The sequence below is a fragment of the Ctenocephalides felis genome, unplaced genomic scaffold, assembly GCF_003426905.1.
Source record: "Ctenocephalides felis isolate EL2017-DRISC unplaced genomic scaffold, ASM342690v1 CF-g0.4_SCAFFOLD_03571, whole genome shotgun sequence".
Taxonomy (NCBI): Eukaryota; Metazoa; Arthropoda; class Insecta; order Siphonaptera; family Pulicidae; genus Ctenocephalides; species Ctenocephalides felis.
This window is the reverse complement of record NW_020539725.1, coordinates 23,277,167-23,295,793: the sequence shown is the minus strand read 5'-3', so window position 1 is coordinate 23,295,793 and position 18,627 is coordinate 23,277,167. Positions and strand designations below refer to the sequence as shown.

The 18,627-nt window shown below is 27.6% G+C and overlaps 4 protein-coding genes and 1 pseudogene across 4 annotated transcripts; 3 read left to right on the top strand and 2 right to left on the bottom strand.

The window, feature by feature from the left end:
- Positions 1–687: 687 nt before the first annotated feature.
- On the top strand, positions 688–8,921 carry LOC113385814 (annotated as a pseudogene).
- Positions 8,922–10,416: 1,495 nt separating this feature from the next.
- Positions 10,417–11,639, bottom strand: LOC113384671 (cyclin-H-like). Its single transcript, XM_026622421.1, has 2 exons — positions 11,472–11,639; positions 10,417–11,364 (listed from the first exon to the last, which is right to left on the bottom strand). The coding sequence occupies exons 1-2, from the start codon at positions 11,549–11,551 to the stop codon at positions 10,464–10,466; spliced, it is 981 nt and encodes a 326-aa protein (XP_026478206.1). The 5' UTR covers positions 11,552–11,639; the 3' UTR covers positions 10,417–10,463.
- On the top strand, positions 11,573–12,732 carry LOC113384672 (BLOC-1-related complex subunit 6-like). The gene is made up of 2 exons (XM_026622423.1): positions 11,573–11,683; positions 11,767–12,732. The coding sequence occupies exon 2, from the start codon at positions 11,817–11,819 to the stop codon at positions 12,468–12,470; it is 654 nt and encodes a 217-aa protein (XP_026478208.1). The 5' UTR covers positions 11,573–11,683; positions 11,767–11,816; the 3' UTR covers positions 12,471–12,732.
- Positions 12,733–12,919: 187 nt separating this feature from the next.
- On the bottom strand, positions 12,920–13,867 carry LOC113384425 (caltractin-like). Its single transcript, XM_026622137.1, is given in 4 exon segments — positions 12,920–13,303; positions 13,306–13,515; positions 13,518–13,584; positions 13,655–13,867. Coding segments are annotated over 4 exon segments (519 nt in total). The 5' UTR covers positions 13,658–13,867; the 3' UTR covers positions 12,920–13,064.
- A 52-nt stretch (positions 13,868–13,919) lies between these two features.
- LOC113385813 (structural maintenance of chromosomes protein 6-like) lies at positions 13,920–16,976 on the top strand. The gene is made up of 7 exons (XM_026623644.1): positions 13,920–14,245; positions 14,325–14,520; positions 14,831–14,989; positions 15,073–15,317; positions 15,706–15,956; positions 16,585–16,788; positions 16,847–16,976. The coding sequence occupies exons 1-7, from the start codon at positions 14,159–14,161 to the stop codon at positions 16,974–16,976; spliced, it is 1,272 nt and encodes a 423-aa protein (XP_026479429.1). The 5' UTR covers positions 13,920–14,158.
- Positions 16,977–18,627: the final 1,651 nt, after the last annotated feature.

The following is an 18,627-nucleotide window of genomic DNA, read 5'->3' as shown; positions in this document are numbered from 1 at the left end:
AGAGATTTTTTTTTGAGCAAAATATCCAATATTATTGATTGTTTATTAGAATTAAACTTTATTCATTATTACATAGAAGAAATATGTTAATTAATAAAATGATGGTTTAAATAAATGACAAAAAAATTCTAAGGACAACCATTATCTAAGTATTATAAGTATGATCGAATGAATAAAATTATTTTCATATTTTTTTCAATTATGTTGATTTTTTATAGGTTTATCAGATTTGTCATTTAGTAGGTTTACTATATTTTTGCAACACATAAACTTAGTACTAAATTACGAAAATTTGAACTTCGATTTAGGATAAAGAAAATTCTGGATCTATGTATTATTTTTCTTTTATGAACGGAAATGGATAATTTATTATAATTTTCTGTATGTTTTATTTGACAACTGTCTGAGTGTTGACACACATTTGGAATCTAAATATGCAAAATAATTATGTTTTAAAATTATTGCCTTGTTTTCAATGAGTTGGCTGATAATTTTTCAAGAATATGTTTTGACTTTGACCATATAAGGTGCATAATTTCAAACAACTTTATTTGTAACATTTGCATGCTTTGTTTTTACTTTTTCTTGTATGTCAGAAGTAATGCATTTTGCAAGTTTAGTAAAGAAAATATAAAATAAAGTGATAATAAATAAGTTCAGATAAAATTGGATGCTATGTTTGGATAAATGAAAGAGGTTTGTATTATAGATACTATGAAGACCATAATTTTTTTTTGGCAGGATGCTTGCCATGGTATCTAATTGAAGTATGATCAAAGTATGATAAAGCCATAAGATACATTTTGGTAAAACATTGATTTGTCGAAATCTCGAGAAGCCACTGATTTAGCAAAGAGTACTGGTCTGGACTGTGTTACACTGGATGGAGATCAGGTTAGATTCAGCTAGTACCTTAAGAAGTTTTTAGAACATTAAGCCTTGTAAATTTTATTGATTTATGAAATATAGAATGTTTTTTTATTAGTTTTTAAAATTGGTAAAAAATAAATAGCATTTTTTTATGAAAATAAATTTGGAGATGAAAATTTGAAGATGGAAATGTTTCCTCATACATTTTAACTTTATGATTTATAATACCATGATAAGATCTGGAAAAATTATTGAAATTTTAACTAAGAAATATTACAGGTATCTTCAAAGGGTTCTTTGACCGGTGGGTATTTTAATACTTCAAGATCACGCTTGGAAATGCAAAGAGCAAGGAGTGAGTACATGGAATCTATACGACAAACAGAAAAGGATTTAATGGAAATAAGAGAAATCTAACAACCAGCAACAGAAGCTAAAATTAATAGTATTGTTCTTGAAATGCAGAACCGAAAAACTAAACAGAGTAACTCTAAGTTAGTAAGATAAATTATCTCTATCATTTCATTTTGTAAAAAATATTTTACTTGAATGTTTGTTATATTTTTAGTTTAGAAGAAAATTTAAATTACTATTTATACATTCTGTAAAACAGTAATCTTTCTGAAAGTTATTACATATTCTTGAGATAGAAATGCTATGTCAGAAACACTAAGTTAAGTGGGTAATTAACAAGGCTGTAATTTGTAATTCAACTAATTCCAGGGATATCTATGATAAAGTTACTACTGAGATTCGTTGATGCGGGAGGAATTAAATAGTATTCAGAGATTCAGAAATCCAAAGGAAAGATCTCTTGCACAATGCAAAGCTCATTTAGAAGCTATGCAAACCACAAAAGATGGACTAGAATCTGAGCTTCATCAGGTTGGTTAATATTGATTCATTAATAGCTAAGCTTGCTTTATTATCTTACTACATAAAACATTAGTAAAAAATTTAAAATGCTTTTAATTTAATATGGGAATTCCTATAATTGTTTCAACATCTACAATTTTATAAAAACTAGTTGTGTATGGCATCAAGCCTTAAGGCAAATTGCTGAAACTTTCCATACCGTAATGAAATATTCAAGGAATATAAAATGTTTTCAAATAGATTATTATAAATACTGTAATCTAAAATTTTTGAGAATTGTATAAAATAAATTACAAATTAAAATTATTTATTTGAAGTATATAAGTGAGCTAATTTTAGAACTTCAGCCAGAATAAAATTAAAATCTGAATTATTTTTGATACAAAAAAACATTTTCTGAAAAAAAAAAAATTAGAGATAAAAATTTTGGGCTGGCAATGCTTTATCAACACAAGCAGAAAGGTTTTTAAATCATTCAAATCGGATGCTAAGTTCTCTCAAAAACTGCAATTTTTAGCACATTTAGCTCGGTATCTCCAAAACGACTGCACACCTGCCTTTGGCAAAAACTAATCACCTCTTCTCCCCATCATTATGAATTGAATGTTTTTTTGGATCATTCAAATCGTTGCTCAGTTTTCTCAAAAACTCGATTTATATTTTCTGCACTCTTTGCTCTGTATATCCAAAATGGTTGGACCTGCCTTTGCTGAAAACTAATCAGCACATTTTCCTATCAATAGGAATCAAATGTTTTTTGAACCATTCCAATCGGTTTATCTGTGTGCCTGAAAACATGGACGAAAAATGGTATCCATACATACATGACAAATGTTCAGAAATATTCAAAACTTGAAGAAATGCAAAAATTTTCAATTTTGATTTTTGGATGATTGCAATAACTTACCCTACGGGAAGTTAAAAAGTTATGCATTTTATAATGCATTAAAATCTATATGAATGAAAATATATTGTGCATATGTTTATTTTTTGCACATTTGTCATATCTGTATAATAGCTGTCCCTATCATCTGCCAGTCCCAACATTCATCCTGTTTTTGAACATGAACGTATAGTTGTATTCCGGCAACAAGAACATATAGTGCAACAAGTTTTGAACAAGAACGTTTTGGTGCAACTCCGGCAGTATTTGAGATGAATATGAGGCATACTTTGCATTTTCAAAGTTCTGCATTTATTTTTACATTGCAAATACTCTTTTCTGGCTGATATTCTTCAAACCTTGTTGACTAATAGTATGTGTCAATGAGTCTAATGTGATAAGAAATCCGACAAAGGAATAACGTTGCATTTTTTTATATCGGAATAAGTCCGACAGCGTTGATTTATATCTTACTTGTCGGACTGGGTCGGGTCCGACGAAGGTTAGGGTAATAAAGAATGAATTCGTTATTGAATGTAACTTTACAATATAGGTTGCTTAACATTGACTAATCCTATGGTCTGTATGCTTATGAATTGGTATTATTTATTAACAGGAATTACTTGAACAATTATCTGTGCAAGATCAAAGAGAGGTTGACACACTGAATGATGATATAAGACGTTTACATCAAGAAAATAAAGAAGCTTTCAGTATGCGTATGAATTTGGAAGCAAATAAGAATAAATTAGAAAATCTCTTAACAAATAATTTAATAAGGTTTTTATTAATATTAATTGCTATACAATATATTTGTATTATACATGTTTTCTTCATTTTTAGGAGAAAAGAAGAATTAGTTCAAGCGCTTCAAGAAATATCTGTAGAAGATAGAAAGAGACAATTGGCGAATTGTGGAACAGATCTTGCAGCTGCTGAAACCAGAATAGATAAAGTAAATCAAGACTTACAAAGCATGGAATCCAAATTACAAAAGGCTGTAAGAGCTGTAAGTATAACATTTATAATATTTATTATAATTTTCTGGTAAATAACTTTAATTTTTTTTTATGAATGTTTTTAGCAAAAATCTTTGCAAAAAGAATTAGATGAATGGAAAGGAAAAGAACATGAAGCTCAAGAAAAAATTGAAGAAGATTCAAAAAGCATAGAAAAATTATCATCAAAGTTAAACTTGATGCAAGAAAAAATTACAGAATATACTGAGAAAATATCACAGCTGGGAACATTGCCAAAACCCGAGGCTTATCAGAAATTTAATTCCATGAGTCTTAAACAAGTAAGTAGTTTATTGAAGTTATAGAAAAATGAATTATTCATTTGGTTTCTATGACAAAGAATTTATATAATATACCTGCAAACATACACACACACACTGTTATACATATATGTATATGAATATATATATATATATATATATATATATATATATATATCTTGATATTGTTTATTTTAACTTCGAAACATAATGTGAATGGTTTTTCAGCCACAATTCAAAAAACTAAAAACAGAACGTAAATACAAATCTTCTTTAATACGTTTCGAGCTATTCTGCTAGCCTATCATTCAGCTAAAATACAAATGTATTGTATTTTATTGAATAGCTCGAAACATATTGAAGAAGATTTATATTTACGTTCTGTTTTTAGTTTTTCGACTTGTGGCTGAAAAACCATTCGCATATATATATATATATATATATATATATATATTTATATATGTATATATATATATATATATTTTGATGAGTTATTTCTAAATAACTCATCAAAATATATATCAACACCAAACTCACATATTTCAATATATATATATATATATATATATATATATTTTTTTTTTTTTTATTTATATATATATTATATATATATACATTTTCATATCTGTCAGGCAGAGGTGCCTGGTATGAGAGATTATGAAAAACAATTTTCTTATTATATATACATTTCATTTGACTATAATATCTATTTCATTAATATAATATCTATATATAATTAAAATATCTTTATATATAACTCTTCAGTCTTTGTTGTCTTCAATTTCCTTATTTAAATTTATCGTCATCACTGGTCATCTTAATATCGTTTGGTAATTTGTTATATATTTTGCTAGCACTTCATATGACATTTTCTCTCAAATTCTTTTTTGTATTGTGTTCAATGTGAAAATTGTTGTGTTGTCTAGTGTAGTGTTCATGTATATCTTGATTTATGTTTATTGTTGCGCTTGTTTTAATTCGGTTAAATTTCATTTTGTGTATTAGTTTGCATTTCTCTATGTTATTTAGTGAATGATTATTTGTTTCTCTCTGTAAGTATTTGGTGGGTGTTAGATGTGGAAAATTATATGCTATTTTTGTGGCTTTATTCATTATTCTCTGTATGTCATTTAGGTTAGCTTTAGTTGTTTGGCTCCATGTTGTTATTCCATATAAAATTATAGGTATTATTTGCGTTTTAAGAATTAGTATTTTATTTTTTTGACGAAAGAGTGGATCCTTTTCAATGCCCCTGTTAATGCTCCTATCTTTCTTTTTATTAAAACAACAATTCATAGTTGATGAGTTATTGCATAAAATCATAGTTTACTTTACATTTGCCTTATTTATATTTTGCAAATTTGTTTATTCATAATGAAGTGTGAATTGGTTTTAGTTGTTTAAAGAGCTGGAGAAAGCAAATCAAAATCTTAAAAAGTATACTCATGTAAATAAAAAAGCTATGGATCAATATTTAAGTTTCTCAGAGCAAAAACAGAAGTTAAACAAAAGACATGAAGAGCTGACAATTGGGTATGTATTCATGTGTACATTTAGCTACAATTGTAAAAAATTCAATATGATGGCATGTGAAGGATAACTATCCTATGATAGCACTTTCTGTTATTATAGCGATAAATCTTTATCTAATGTCATGTAATGATTAACTACAACCTAAAGATTATTTATGCCCAAAATAATTATCCTATACACACACACATATATAAATATATATATATATATATATATATATATATCATATATATATGCATATACGAGGTCTGTTCAAAAAGTTTTCGTAATTTTCGTTTTTTCAAAAAAATATTTATTTATTTGTCTACATTAATGTGGTCCCCTTCAAAGTAGTCCCCCCCAGATATAATACACTTATGCCAGCGTTTTTTCCAATTTTCGAAGCACCCTTGATATTCACTTTTTGATATGTCCTTGAGCACTCTCGGCGATTTTCTTCAATCGAGGAAAACCGCCGTCCTTTCATGGGTCTCTTCAACTTTGGGAATAGGAAAAAGTCACACGGAGCCATATCTGGTGAATTTTTGCACTTTGCAACACTTTATTTCATTTTTTACGCAAAATTTAATACAAATTCTTTGACTTTTTCAATTCTTCCATTGTAAAAATCGCCGAGCTCAGAAAAACACGTCGAACCTTAGCGACTACCACAGACAAAGTAAACAGTGAATATAGCTGAAAATTTCATCATACTTTAGGGGCATGTATACCAACACAATAAAAAAAAAATTTTGACAATCAGACACTCCAGACCCGCGAAATTTAATTATTAGTAATTCCGGGTACTTTTTGAACAGACCATGTATACATACAGTAGAACTCCAATTATCCGAATTAATGGGGACCGGGACCCTTTCGGATAATCAAATATTCGGATAATCGGAGTTTCTTTTTAAAAATTGCCATTGGAGAGAAAAAAAGTTCCGTTTTGATATTGCACTATTTTTTTATTGAATTAAATAGAAGAAACATGATATTTTCACATGCTTTAAATAATAAACAAAATAAAATAAATATTTAAATAATATATAGAAGCCTACACTGGCTTTGCGAGTGGAAGAATAATAGCGCACTTTTTTTTGGACAATTTTTTTTTCTGAAAGTGATTCGGATAATCGGCGATTCGGATAGTCGGAGTTCGGATAATTGGAGTTCTACTGTATATATATATATATTATATATATATATATATATGAGTGAGTTCTTGAGGGCGATACATCAAACAAAGAAAAGCCAAAGATTTATAAAATAATCTTTATTTCCAAACGTTTCGACATTCAATTTAATGTCATCATCAGTGGATCTAAAAACAGTATGAAAATTAGCATATCTAGGTAATTATAATATATGTGGATTTGTAAAGTAACTATACAATAAGAGAAAAATTTAAAAAAAGTTTATATGAGTGTACTTAAATATTTTTGCCTATACTTTTTAATTATTTATTTAATTCTAGTCTCTACTACCTTTCCTATCTTTTATATTTGATTTGTTGTTAAGTGTTGCTATTTGTTAATTTTTCTCTTATTGTATAGTTACTTTACAAATCCACATATATTATAATTACCTAGATATGCTAATTTTCATACTGTTTTTAGATCCACTGATGATGACATTAAATTGAATGTCGAAACGTTTGGAAATAAAGATTATTTTATAAATCTTTGGCTTTTCTTTGTTTGATGTATCGCCCTCAAGAACTCACTCATATATTTCAACATCAAAATTAACTACTAAATCATATATATATATATATATATATATATATATATATATATATATATATAATATAGAATTTTATGATATGAGTGGAACGAATATTAATTGTTTAATATGAACAAAACAGCACTCTTATATTGGCCAGACCTGCCAGAACTTAGAAAAGAGACTCAGGCAACATGAATTACAATGTGAAAAAATAGATAACAAAAAATTTAAAAGTACACTTGTGGATCATGCTAATATCAACAACCATAAGTTTGATTTTGACAATCCCCAAATTTTATTCCATGAGAAAGACTTATTTAAACGGAGCATGGCAGAATCAATGTTAATAGTTCGGACTAACAATAGCATAAATCTAAGAACCGACACAAATATTTTACATGACACTTATATAAACATCATTAATAATTTATAAATTTTTTCATTTATCTTATTCTTTTCAATAAATTAATTTGTTTTTTCATTTTTATCGATTTTTGTATGCGATAGCACTCCTTTTGTTTACATTATAATGATACCCTCTCTGTCTCCATCTATATAAGTACTTCAAATTTGTTTAGAATATTTCTGTAAGTGTTAAATGTTTCTTTAGTACTGTGTCAAGCATTGCAAGGAATAGTTGGTGTTTTTTGTATACCAAAAATTAAATAAAATTTAAATAAATTATTAAAGAATGTGTAGTATATAAGTAACTGTTTTTGAAATTACACTGAAGATGAGACACACCATGGTCTCGAAACGTCTGTAATCATAAAATAAAGTTGTGTTAAACAAATCTGAGTGCTGTTTTGTTCATATTAAACAATTAATATATATATATATATATATATATATATATATATATATAATTTAAATATGTTATATTCATTTATAAATTCATATACATTAATTTATTCATTATAATAGAGGTGAGAAAATTAAAGAGTTGATGGAAACATTAGAGCAGCGTAAGGTAGAAGCAATTCAGTTTACATTCCGTCAAGTTTCAAAATACTTTACATCAGTTTTTAAAAAACTTGTTCCTACTGGTCATGGAAGTTTGATTATGAAAACTACTCAAGAAGAAGCTGATAAAGCATTTCCTAAGGCATGTTGATTACAAATAGTAATACAATTTGTTAGTAAGTCTAAATTCATTAATTATTATTATATTTACTGTTTTGCAGTTTACTGGAGTTGCTATTAGAGTATCTTTCACCGGAGGAGATGCTGAAATGAAAGAAATGAATCAGCTCTCAGGAGGTCAAAAGTCTTTAGTTGCTTTAGGATTAATTTTTGCAATCCAAAAATGTGACCCAGCTCCATTCTATTTGTTTGATGAAATAGACCAAGTAAGTCTACTTTTTAAATCATATTTACTTACTTATTCAATAATTCAGTGATGATAGCTTAATAAAAACAATTAGTAATTGGTATTCTCTATTATTCAGGCTTTGGATGCTCAACACAGAAAAGCAGTTGCTGATATGATACATGAATTATCTGCAGATGCTCAATTCATAACAACCACATTCAGGCCAGAGTTATTGGAACATGCAAATAAATTTTATGGTGTAAAATGCAGGAACAAAGTAAGCCACGTAGAATGTGTTACAATGGAAGAAGCTCAAGACTTCGTAGAGGATGACAGTACACACAGTTAATTGTATAAAATTGAATAGTATTCATTTTCCAAATAATTTTTATATCTAACTTGTAATTTTAGATAAATATTTTTAGATATTTGATGTTGCATTTATTGCATGAATTATGGTTAAAACAGTTTTTGAAGTTATAAATATATATTTAAATATATCACATATGTAACCAAGATATTTATTCATTTTTTATCTAAAAAAAGCTCAATGAATTTGCTAAAAAAATTTGTTTACCTATTTATTCAAACATGATGTTTATGCACATTTATATGAAACAAATAATTAATTGACAGATCTCATGAGCGTAATATAAATATTACATTTGTTTGTTGAAACATCAAATTAACTTCAAGCATAGCTCAATTAATCTCTTAATTCTGGACAGAGATTTATACATTTTGTAAAATTGCAGAGTGAAATTTTACATTGAAAATGATTAAGATATGGATTTCTATTTTATGATTTCTATTTATATTTATATATAATATACATTAAACGTCCATGTTATTTTTTGAAATTATTATGAATAGAAACATGTAAAATTAAAATTACTGCATTTTGAACTTTTCAACACTCGAACTAATTGCTAATATGATATCTTGGTTTTTATAGACAGTCATCGCAAAATTAGATCCTCTGTGTTTTATACTTTACTTTATTGGGTACTTTTTCTTGGTTGCAGGGCGTAATGTGTAGTTGGTTGGTGACCCTGCCCTTTTGTATTTGATTTGATCTCAAAATGTAATATTTTGTCAAATATTTCAGCTGAAAACAAGTTTATAAACTTCAATTGTGACTTTGCTTTTTATTTATATTTTTAACAGTAGTGTACAAAATGTATGACTTTAGTGCACACACTTCCATTATCCAGATTTTTTTTGTTTGTTATTGGTCGAAGTGATCTACTCCATGCATATTGATTGTATGAGCATTAGTTTTAAGTTTTTCTGACTGATTCACCATCATGTATTCTTCTATCAACTGCTACCAACCTGTTGTTAAAAGTTCTTAACAAGATTACATAGGTTTTGCCTTTCCGTTTCCTTGGCTCTTACCAATTATTCCTCTTTAAAGCCATCACTAAAAATTCCTTATTTATTTCTATTGTGTGTTAAAACTGGAATGCTGAAAATAATTACACTTTTGTGAAGTGCAGCTTCAGTAGCTTTAATTCAACATCATTTCTTACTTCTATTTCTCAATTGAGAGTTTTGATAAGCGATTTCGATTTAGATTATGTGTTGTCTTACGACTTTAATAATTCTGTTCATCATGTTTCAATTTCAATTTGTATCAAAATAGTTGTATTAATTTTCTACAGCTATAAAATTCTTAGGATATAGGACCTATTGAATACATGCAATCTATCAGATAAAGTTCAATTAAAAATTTCTAAATATTGTTACTGTGAACCATTTGGAACAATTTAATTTTTTAAAACTCAAAAGTATTTGTTCACCATAAACTATCTTATGCAAAAAGGAAACGAAAATAAGCCAGCAAGCAGAAAATACAATTGTAATTAGTTATTTATTGCATGTTCAAATAATTTAAATACATCATTTATTCAAACCTAAATAAATTTGGAAAGTACTTCAGAACTTATTTAATAAATTACTTATAAAAAATGCTTAATATACATTTCTTCATTGCATCACAATCAGTTCACTACCATATCATCATCTAGGTATAACCTTTGCATCTTTTGCTTGTAAACTGCGCTATCAGGATTGAATTCAGGGTTTCTGCATCCTTCCAGTTTTTTTTCTATAGCTTTAACCTTTTCTTTTGGAGGAATTTCAATAACTTTTACCATTGATCTTATTGTTCTAACAGCTTCAATAATAACTCCTAATCTATCTCTGCCAGCATTTTTAAATAAAGTATCGGTAACATAACTGTCAAGGTTTTCTTGTTCTTTGCTAGCAGCATGTAAAACTGCAGCAAGAGCTATTTGAGATGGTGCGTACAAGAGACAAACATCACTAAAAAACGTTCTGTCTATAAAGTCTTCAATTCCAGGGCGAAGTCTTTCAGGATTTGGTAAAGAACAACGGGTTTTTATATCTATTAGAAAACCTTCTATTGCTCGAAAAGGATTGTGTATTGTTAAATTATACTTCAGTTGTTGCATCAATAACAGTTCATTTTGTAGTATAATGCTTTCTGCTTTTGCTTGGTCACCCTTAATATTATGAACAAACTGAGTAATTGATACATTGAATTCTTCTACTTTGCAAGCTAAGTAAACACAAGTTGCTAAAATATCTCTCGGATGATAATCCATTGTAGAATTGTACAAATAAAATCTTTTAAAATAATGAAAAGATGTACCCTGAACACATTTCGGCATGGGTGGCGTAAACTTTCTACAAAACTCTTTCATGTGAATTTCGTAATTCTTCAACAAAATTTTTTCTTCTTCTGGTGTAAGAAAATAATTTAGTTTCTGGTCTGTATCTAATTCTTCGCCGTATGTTAATTGATATCTCATATTATGTTTTTCACGCAGCATTGTAATAACATTTTCATTGCTGAAGGTCCAACTATGTTTTTGAGTACTAGTTGCAAACATTGTAAAGTTTATTCTGGATATTTATTTATATATATTATACGTAAAATATAATGTATGAATGTATAATTCAGTTATTTTCCGATTATTACTTACACATTATTTATATTCCCGGTATCGGTATGTACTGAGCGCTCTGAGCGCTGCTCAAACGATGTGTTTACATCAGATGTCATAATTATTATGGGTCAGATTAACGGGGGGTTTGAGAACCATTCTGGTATGCCACTGTCAGTCTATCACGAATTGAACAAATTGTTGTTTTGAATCGTTCTATAGAATGCAAATAAATAAAAATAAGTAAACAGGTCTGTTTCCCTTCTTTATCAGTCTATTGTTAGTTTTATCTAAACTATGAGTAACTAAGATATTTATTTTAAATGACTTTTAGCATTCACTTCAGCTTTAAATTAATATAAGTATTAATAAAGAGTATTAATAATGAACAAAACTAGTGATGGCATGCAATACAGAGATCTGTCTCAGCATTCGCCTATTCCATATGAAGGCGACGAAGTATCGGAACAAATGACGGCTTCTTACAGTGAAATATCTTTCAACCCTCAAATTACGCAAAATAACTTAGAATTAGATATAGATAAGATTGCAATGTGCGATCGCCCTGCAAGTATATCTTCTGAAGGCACGTTTCATTTAGATGGAGAGATGACACATTTCGTAGCTCAAGACTTAGAACATAAAATAAAATTGGCCAGCCCTAATGTAAAACCTAATGATATAACTGATATAGGAACAAGTATCACATCACTTTATAGGCCTTTTCATCAAGTCAACGGAGATATTTTAAATGATCTTGAAATGGAAACACAAAGAATTGCTACTTCTATTGATACACTTACAGAGAACTTGTGCGGTATTTTACATTCCATTTCATCTATAACTGCTGATAATGTCAATACATATAAAAATGCTGTCATTAAAATGACTGATGCCATGGATGCTAATATTAAAGGCATGTATACATTAGTCGCAAAAGCCGAGGAAGTTTCACAAGTAATGAAACCTGTAGCCACATATTCTGCAAGGATTAAAGAAATAAAGCGACTTGTAGATTTATTTGATAGTAATTTATGAATTATGTTTTGATAGTTTGCATTATTAGCTATCAGAGCAAATAAGTTTAATGGCAAATTTTACCAATGCTTGAAATAACTTAGAATGAGTTTGTTTGTTGTTTCAGTTAAAATCCTAATTTAAAATACAGGATCACTAAGCCATTATTCATCAACAAGTAAATGCTGGAGATAAATAATGTTTTTCAACTTCATCGATTGCAGAGTTGACAGTGTAATAAACTTATAGGCGAGTTAAATTACTGCTTGAAATTGTAATCAATTCTGGGCTTATGTTATGTTATGATTAATTTATATAATCGTTACAAAATAAGTAAGTTTTATAGTATTATTTATTACTTTTTTTTGAAGATATGTACAAATAATGCAACAGTAATTATGGGATATAAATAATTTATTTCACATTTATACTTTAAAGTAATTCTTGTACCTTAATACTGATGGCTAGTGACTAGATTCTTAATTCATTATAAATGCACTATATTATTTATAAGAAATATAAAAGTTATGTGTAATATACATAAGAATTACAATAAAATTACAGCTTGAACTGTTTTATTACTATAACTATGTGTTTATACTCTAATGCAAATGCTTAATATAAACTAGTTTTTTTCATGATTCTTAAAAATTCTTCTTGATTTATAAGTCCATCACCATCTAAATCAGCTTCATCGATCATTTCTTGGAGCTCTTCATCCGTCAGTGTTTCACCAAGCTCTTGTGACACTCGTTTCAAGTTTTTAAAACTTATTTTGCCTGTGTCTTCATCATCAAAAAGTCTAAAAGCTTTCATTATTTCTTCTCGTATATCCTTGTCTAACATTTTTGGTACATGAGGTTCTGAAAAGTGTCAAAGTCTATTTTGCCACTACCATCTTGATTAATTTCTGTGACCATTTTTTTAATTTCCTCTTTTTTAGGTTCAAACCCTAAAGCACGAATAGCAACTTTTAAATCTTTAATTTCAATAGTTCCGGTTCGTTCATTGTCAAACAAATCAAAAGCTTGTCTTAAATCAGCTTTTTGTTCATCAGATAATTCAATTTGGGAGCAGAATTTTTTTTTCTTGCTCCGGGAGCTCCCGAAGATATACGTTTGGAAGTAACTGTTGTCTAAGAAAAGATGTGTATTTATTAATATTTATTTTCTATGCTCAACATTGATAAAATAACAGAATAATACCATTGTTCAAGATTTTCTTCTAATACTGGAGAAAGTAGGTAATACCTCAAAAGCTTGGTTATAATTATTTATAGGTATCAAATGCACTCGTTACTATAAGCAATCAATCAATTATTTATTTTAAACATAAACATAAACTAGTATCTCCAAACACCATTGATTGATTTCGACCTTGACAACGCTTTATTGTAGCTTCTTGAACTGTCAAATTTTATGGCGGGATCGGCGCGAATGCGAATTGTGTGATAAATCGAGTGGATTACATTCTTAGACAATGTAATAATATTGTCATGTAATATGTTTAATGAACAATAAATATGATTACATTATCGCATATTGTTTGGGATCAATTAATAGATGTAGGAATTATGTTATATATTTTCTAGAAAGATAAGGTTGTTAGCAGTGAATAGAAGCATATAAGTTAGAAGTCAGTACAGATGATGTCGTTTACTTAATTTCAAATATTTTTTATTATTTTAAAAAAATGGTTTGATAGCTGATATGGCGAATAAAAGACAACAGGAAAACTCCCAAGAAAGTGGTATAGTTGAGGCGAAACGAGCGAAACTAGTTAAATCTATAACCTCGGTAAGTATTTCCAAACGACACTAAACAAAACTAATATTTATGCTCAATAATTCTTATATATCTTACATCAATTTTCCAGAGCGATAGACCAGGCAAAATTAATAAAATCCACCTGAGAAATTTTATGTGTCATTCATCTTTAAAAGTAGATTTTAACAAGAATATTAACTTTGTAATAGGCAGAAATGGAAGTGGTAAAAGTGCTATATTGACTGCGTTAATTGTGGTTTTAGGAGGAAGAGCCAGTAATACTAATAGATCTACATCAATGAAAGGTAAATAGTATTAACAATTGAAATTTCCATGCATAGAATGATATTCACACACACACACGCTATTTGTGAATGAAAAACGAATCCAAGAGATAAATAATTCAAAAATATTGAATTTTGAATTCTATAAATTTTGGGGAGACAATTGAGATTATGGCAAATATCTGGTATATTAATTCAGTCACTGGTGGATGGATGGTCTCTCATCAAATTTGTTCAAAAGATTAAGTTTTTTCCATATTAAATTACTGGATCTAACTAATCTTTAAAATAGCCTCAATTAAGCTTCATTATGTTTTATTTTATACTACAGAGTTTATCAAAAAGGGCTGTGCCGCAACTACTATAGATATAGAAATAAATAATATTGGTCCTTTCGCATACAAAAAAGATATATTTGGAGATTCTATATTAGTGTCGAGACAATTAAACTCATCTGGAACATCTAGCTTCAAAATTAAATCAGATTCAGGTGCTTTTGCTTTGTTATGTTTATAATTTATTTTATTGGTAAATACTAATATTAATAATCTATTATAATTTTGTAAATTGCAGGAAACATTATATCAACAAAAAAATGTGATCTACTTAAAATTACCTCCCACCTTAAAATAATGATAGATAATCCTTTGAGTGTTTTAACACAAGACACTGCCAGAACATTCCTGAATAGTTCAGATCCTAAAAAGCGATATATATTCTTTACTAAAGCTACTTCTTTAGATTATATTAAGGCTACAATTCAGGAAATAGTTGCAGTCATTAGAAAGAGTAATGAACAAATGCAAAAATACAAAGAGGTAATTATAAGATTATACTTCCTGAGAAACATTAATTAAATGTTTATTCTGAATCAAGACAAATATAAATTATTTCAAATTAGTCATACTAGAGGTAATATTTTTTTTTCAATTGCATAATTGTTTAAAGTGAAGTAAAATTAAGGAAACTATAAGCAATGAATAAACTGCAATGTATAACAATGAATAAAGACGATTTGAAATGATGTTAATGTCGGAAATATATTAGTACAAACAAATTGTAATTAAATTTTTTTTACAATCTAAAATATTACAAATCTAGATTAAAATAATTATGAAATTATAAGTCTTGACATATGAACATTTTTAAGGATTTGTAAACTTTTCATCATATAATATATAATTTATCTTAATTTATAATTTACAGAAACAAGAATCTTTGAAATCCAGAGTGGAAGAAATTCGAAAGCAACTAGCAAAATTCAAATCGATAGACTCTTTAGAACAAACGAAAAAGAATATTGAAATTGAAATACTGTGGTCAAATATAATGAAAATTGAAAAAGAAAAGTCTTCTGAATTGATAAAATTAGAAGAAAAACTCAATGAGATAGTAGATATGGAAAAACAAATATCTGAGGAAGATAACATAAAGAAAAGTTTAAATTCAAAAATACAGTAAGTATTTATAGCTTTATTAGAAATATCCGATTCATATTCAAAAATACTAGGCTTGTATAGTATTTTGTAGAATAGAACAGTAAAGAGCGTCTCTACTAAATCAATGAATTCATTGTTTAGTAAAATTTAAACCATTTTCTATTTCATCTATAAGTATTAAGGACAAGGATAAAGTTAAAGAAAGGAATGATTAAATTAATTTTTTTGTTTATGATTTTAACTTGTTAGAGATGTTAAAGACTCTCAAAATTTTAACATTTCTTTTATACCAGTATTAAAAATATTAAGATCTATATTCGTACGAGTTGAAAAAGTGTTCTCTATAGAAACCTATGCTCAATTTTTTTTGCTAAGGTATTTGTTGATTATCAAAAATGTTTTACCTTGCTTACACAATAAATATAGTGTATATAGAATAAATGTTTAAACTGAGATCCATTTTCTCAAATGCTTTAGTTTTGTAAATACAGTTATTGCTTATCCTATTGTTCAAGCAGGGTATAAATTAACAGTGATCATTATCGGAACTATGTAATTTTTGAATTATATTAAATATAAACATTTTATTTCTTTCTTTCATTTACTTGTAATATAGTGTACGCTTACTCAACATTATTATTTTCAGATCCTTTGTAAACAGCTTGAAAGAGAAGCAGAGTGATACAGAAAAATTAAGGTCATTTTATAATGAAATCAAAATAAATCTAAAAAGTGAAAAAGATGTATACCAACAAAAGGCTGAAAGTTTGAAACAGACTAAAGCTAGTCTAATGAAAATAAATAACTCTCAAAATATAATAATGCAAGAAATTGAAAATAAAGAAAAACAGTAAGTGTAAACTGATTGCCTGTTCAATAATATATTTAACTTTGACTTATATTTTAAGATTGAGCATTTGGCAAGAGCTCAAAGAGCAAAAGGAGCAGAAAATGAAAACTCTTTTAGCTCGAGAAGAAGAATTGAAACATTTCCGTCAAGTTTACACAAGTGGAGTCATCTACTTTTTTTGGAAATAATGCAAAGCTTCAGGATGATATTGAAAGAATAACCGTAAAATTAAATCAACTCAATGGAAAAATAAGTAAGATTTTCTGTATCAGTTTATGTACATGTATATGTATATATATATATATATATATATATATATATATATATATAAATTTATATTTGTAAATTTTTTGCAGCCCAACCGTCGAATTAAAAAAAGATTAAATAACAAAATTATTTATTCCATTATACGTTCGACACTTGATGTGTGTCATCATTCAGTAATCAAACCAGGAAAAACCTGTTTTTCTGTTTCCTGTTTTCCTGGTTTGATTACTGAATAATGACACACATCAAGTGTCGAAACTTATAATAGAATAAATAATTTTGTTATTTAATCTTTTTTAATTCGACGGTTTGGGCTGCAAAAAAATTTACAAATATGTATCAACATCGACAAAACTTTCATCATATATATATATATATATATATATATATATTAATAACTATACTATTATAAAATTATTTTATGTGTATGACATTTATTTAAATGCAAATATTTTCGAAATGTTATTTCAGTAGTACCTATTTTGGTATGTTTTAATTGTTTCTAGACCAACTACTTCCATTCTGAGACAGTTGAATAATCAATCATGTAATGTACTATCTTTATATGGAAACATATACCTGAATTATTAGAAATGATTAAGAAGGCACATCAAGCAGGAAAGTTTACTGAACTTCCTCCCAGGGGTCCTATAGGTATGTCTCTTCTTTTAATTTATTTTTGAAAACAAAATTTTTGCAACATAATTATTTGAACTAGGTTTATATTACAATCCTAATATAAAGTGATACAATACTATCATTACTTCTTATTTATATGCTGATAATATAATTATAAATTAAGTTGAAAAGTAACTATTAACACAAATTCACAACAAAAATAAGTTTTATTTCAATTTACAACAAATATCGCTTTAATAAATATTTTATGTTCAGTTAATATTTTATAAATATGTGTGAGTGCTTGCGTGTATATATATGAGCCTAATCATATTGTGACTTCAGGGAGTTATATTAAAGTAAACAATAAAGCTTGGGCATGTGTGATTGAGAAGACTCTTGGTGTCCAGTTTTCTTAAAGGTTTTCTTGTGTCGAATTCCCAAGATGGACAAACTTTGGTCAAGATTATAAAAAAGTGTTTTCCCAGCACTCCACTACCTATTAGAATTTTTTGAAATATTTTTTATCCACAATTTTAGATCTCAGAAAGCTGCTTATAAATTATAGTAAGGCTTTGGAGTTGTACCTATTATTAAACACAGTAAATATCTATGATGTGTTAAGCTCGTACTTCTTTGCCATACTCATATTTTTCAATACTTTTATGCTTTAATTCAAGAGACATGGCCCTTATTTTTAGATCCATGTTTATAAAGGCAAATAATATTTTGTAAATATACAGAAAGTGAAAAAAACACTATTAATGCATGTATAGTTAAAAATAACCCTCATTAATTTGCGTGGGTAAATCGTTACTACGCAATTAATTGTAATATATGTTAACTATATTAACATCTAATTGATATGTCTAACTATAAAATATTTTTATGGTAGAAAATCATCGATACAACTGGCAAATAATATTTTGTAAATATACAGAAAGTGAAAAAACA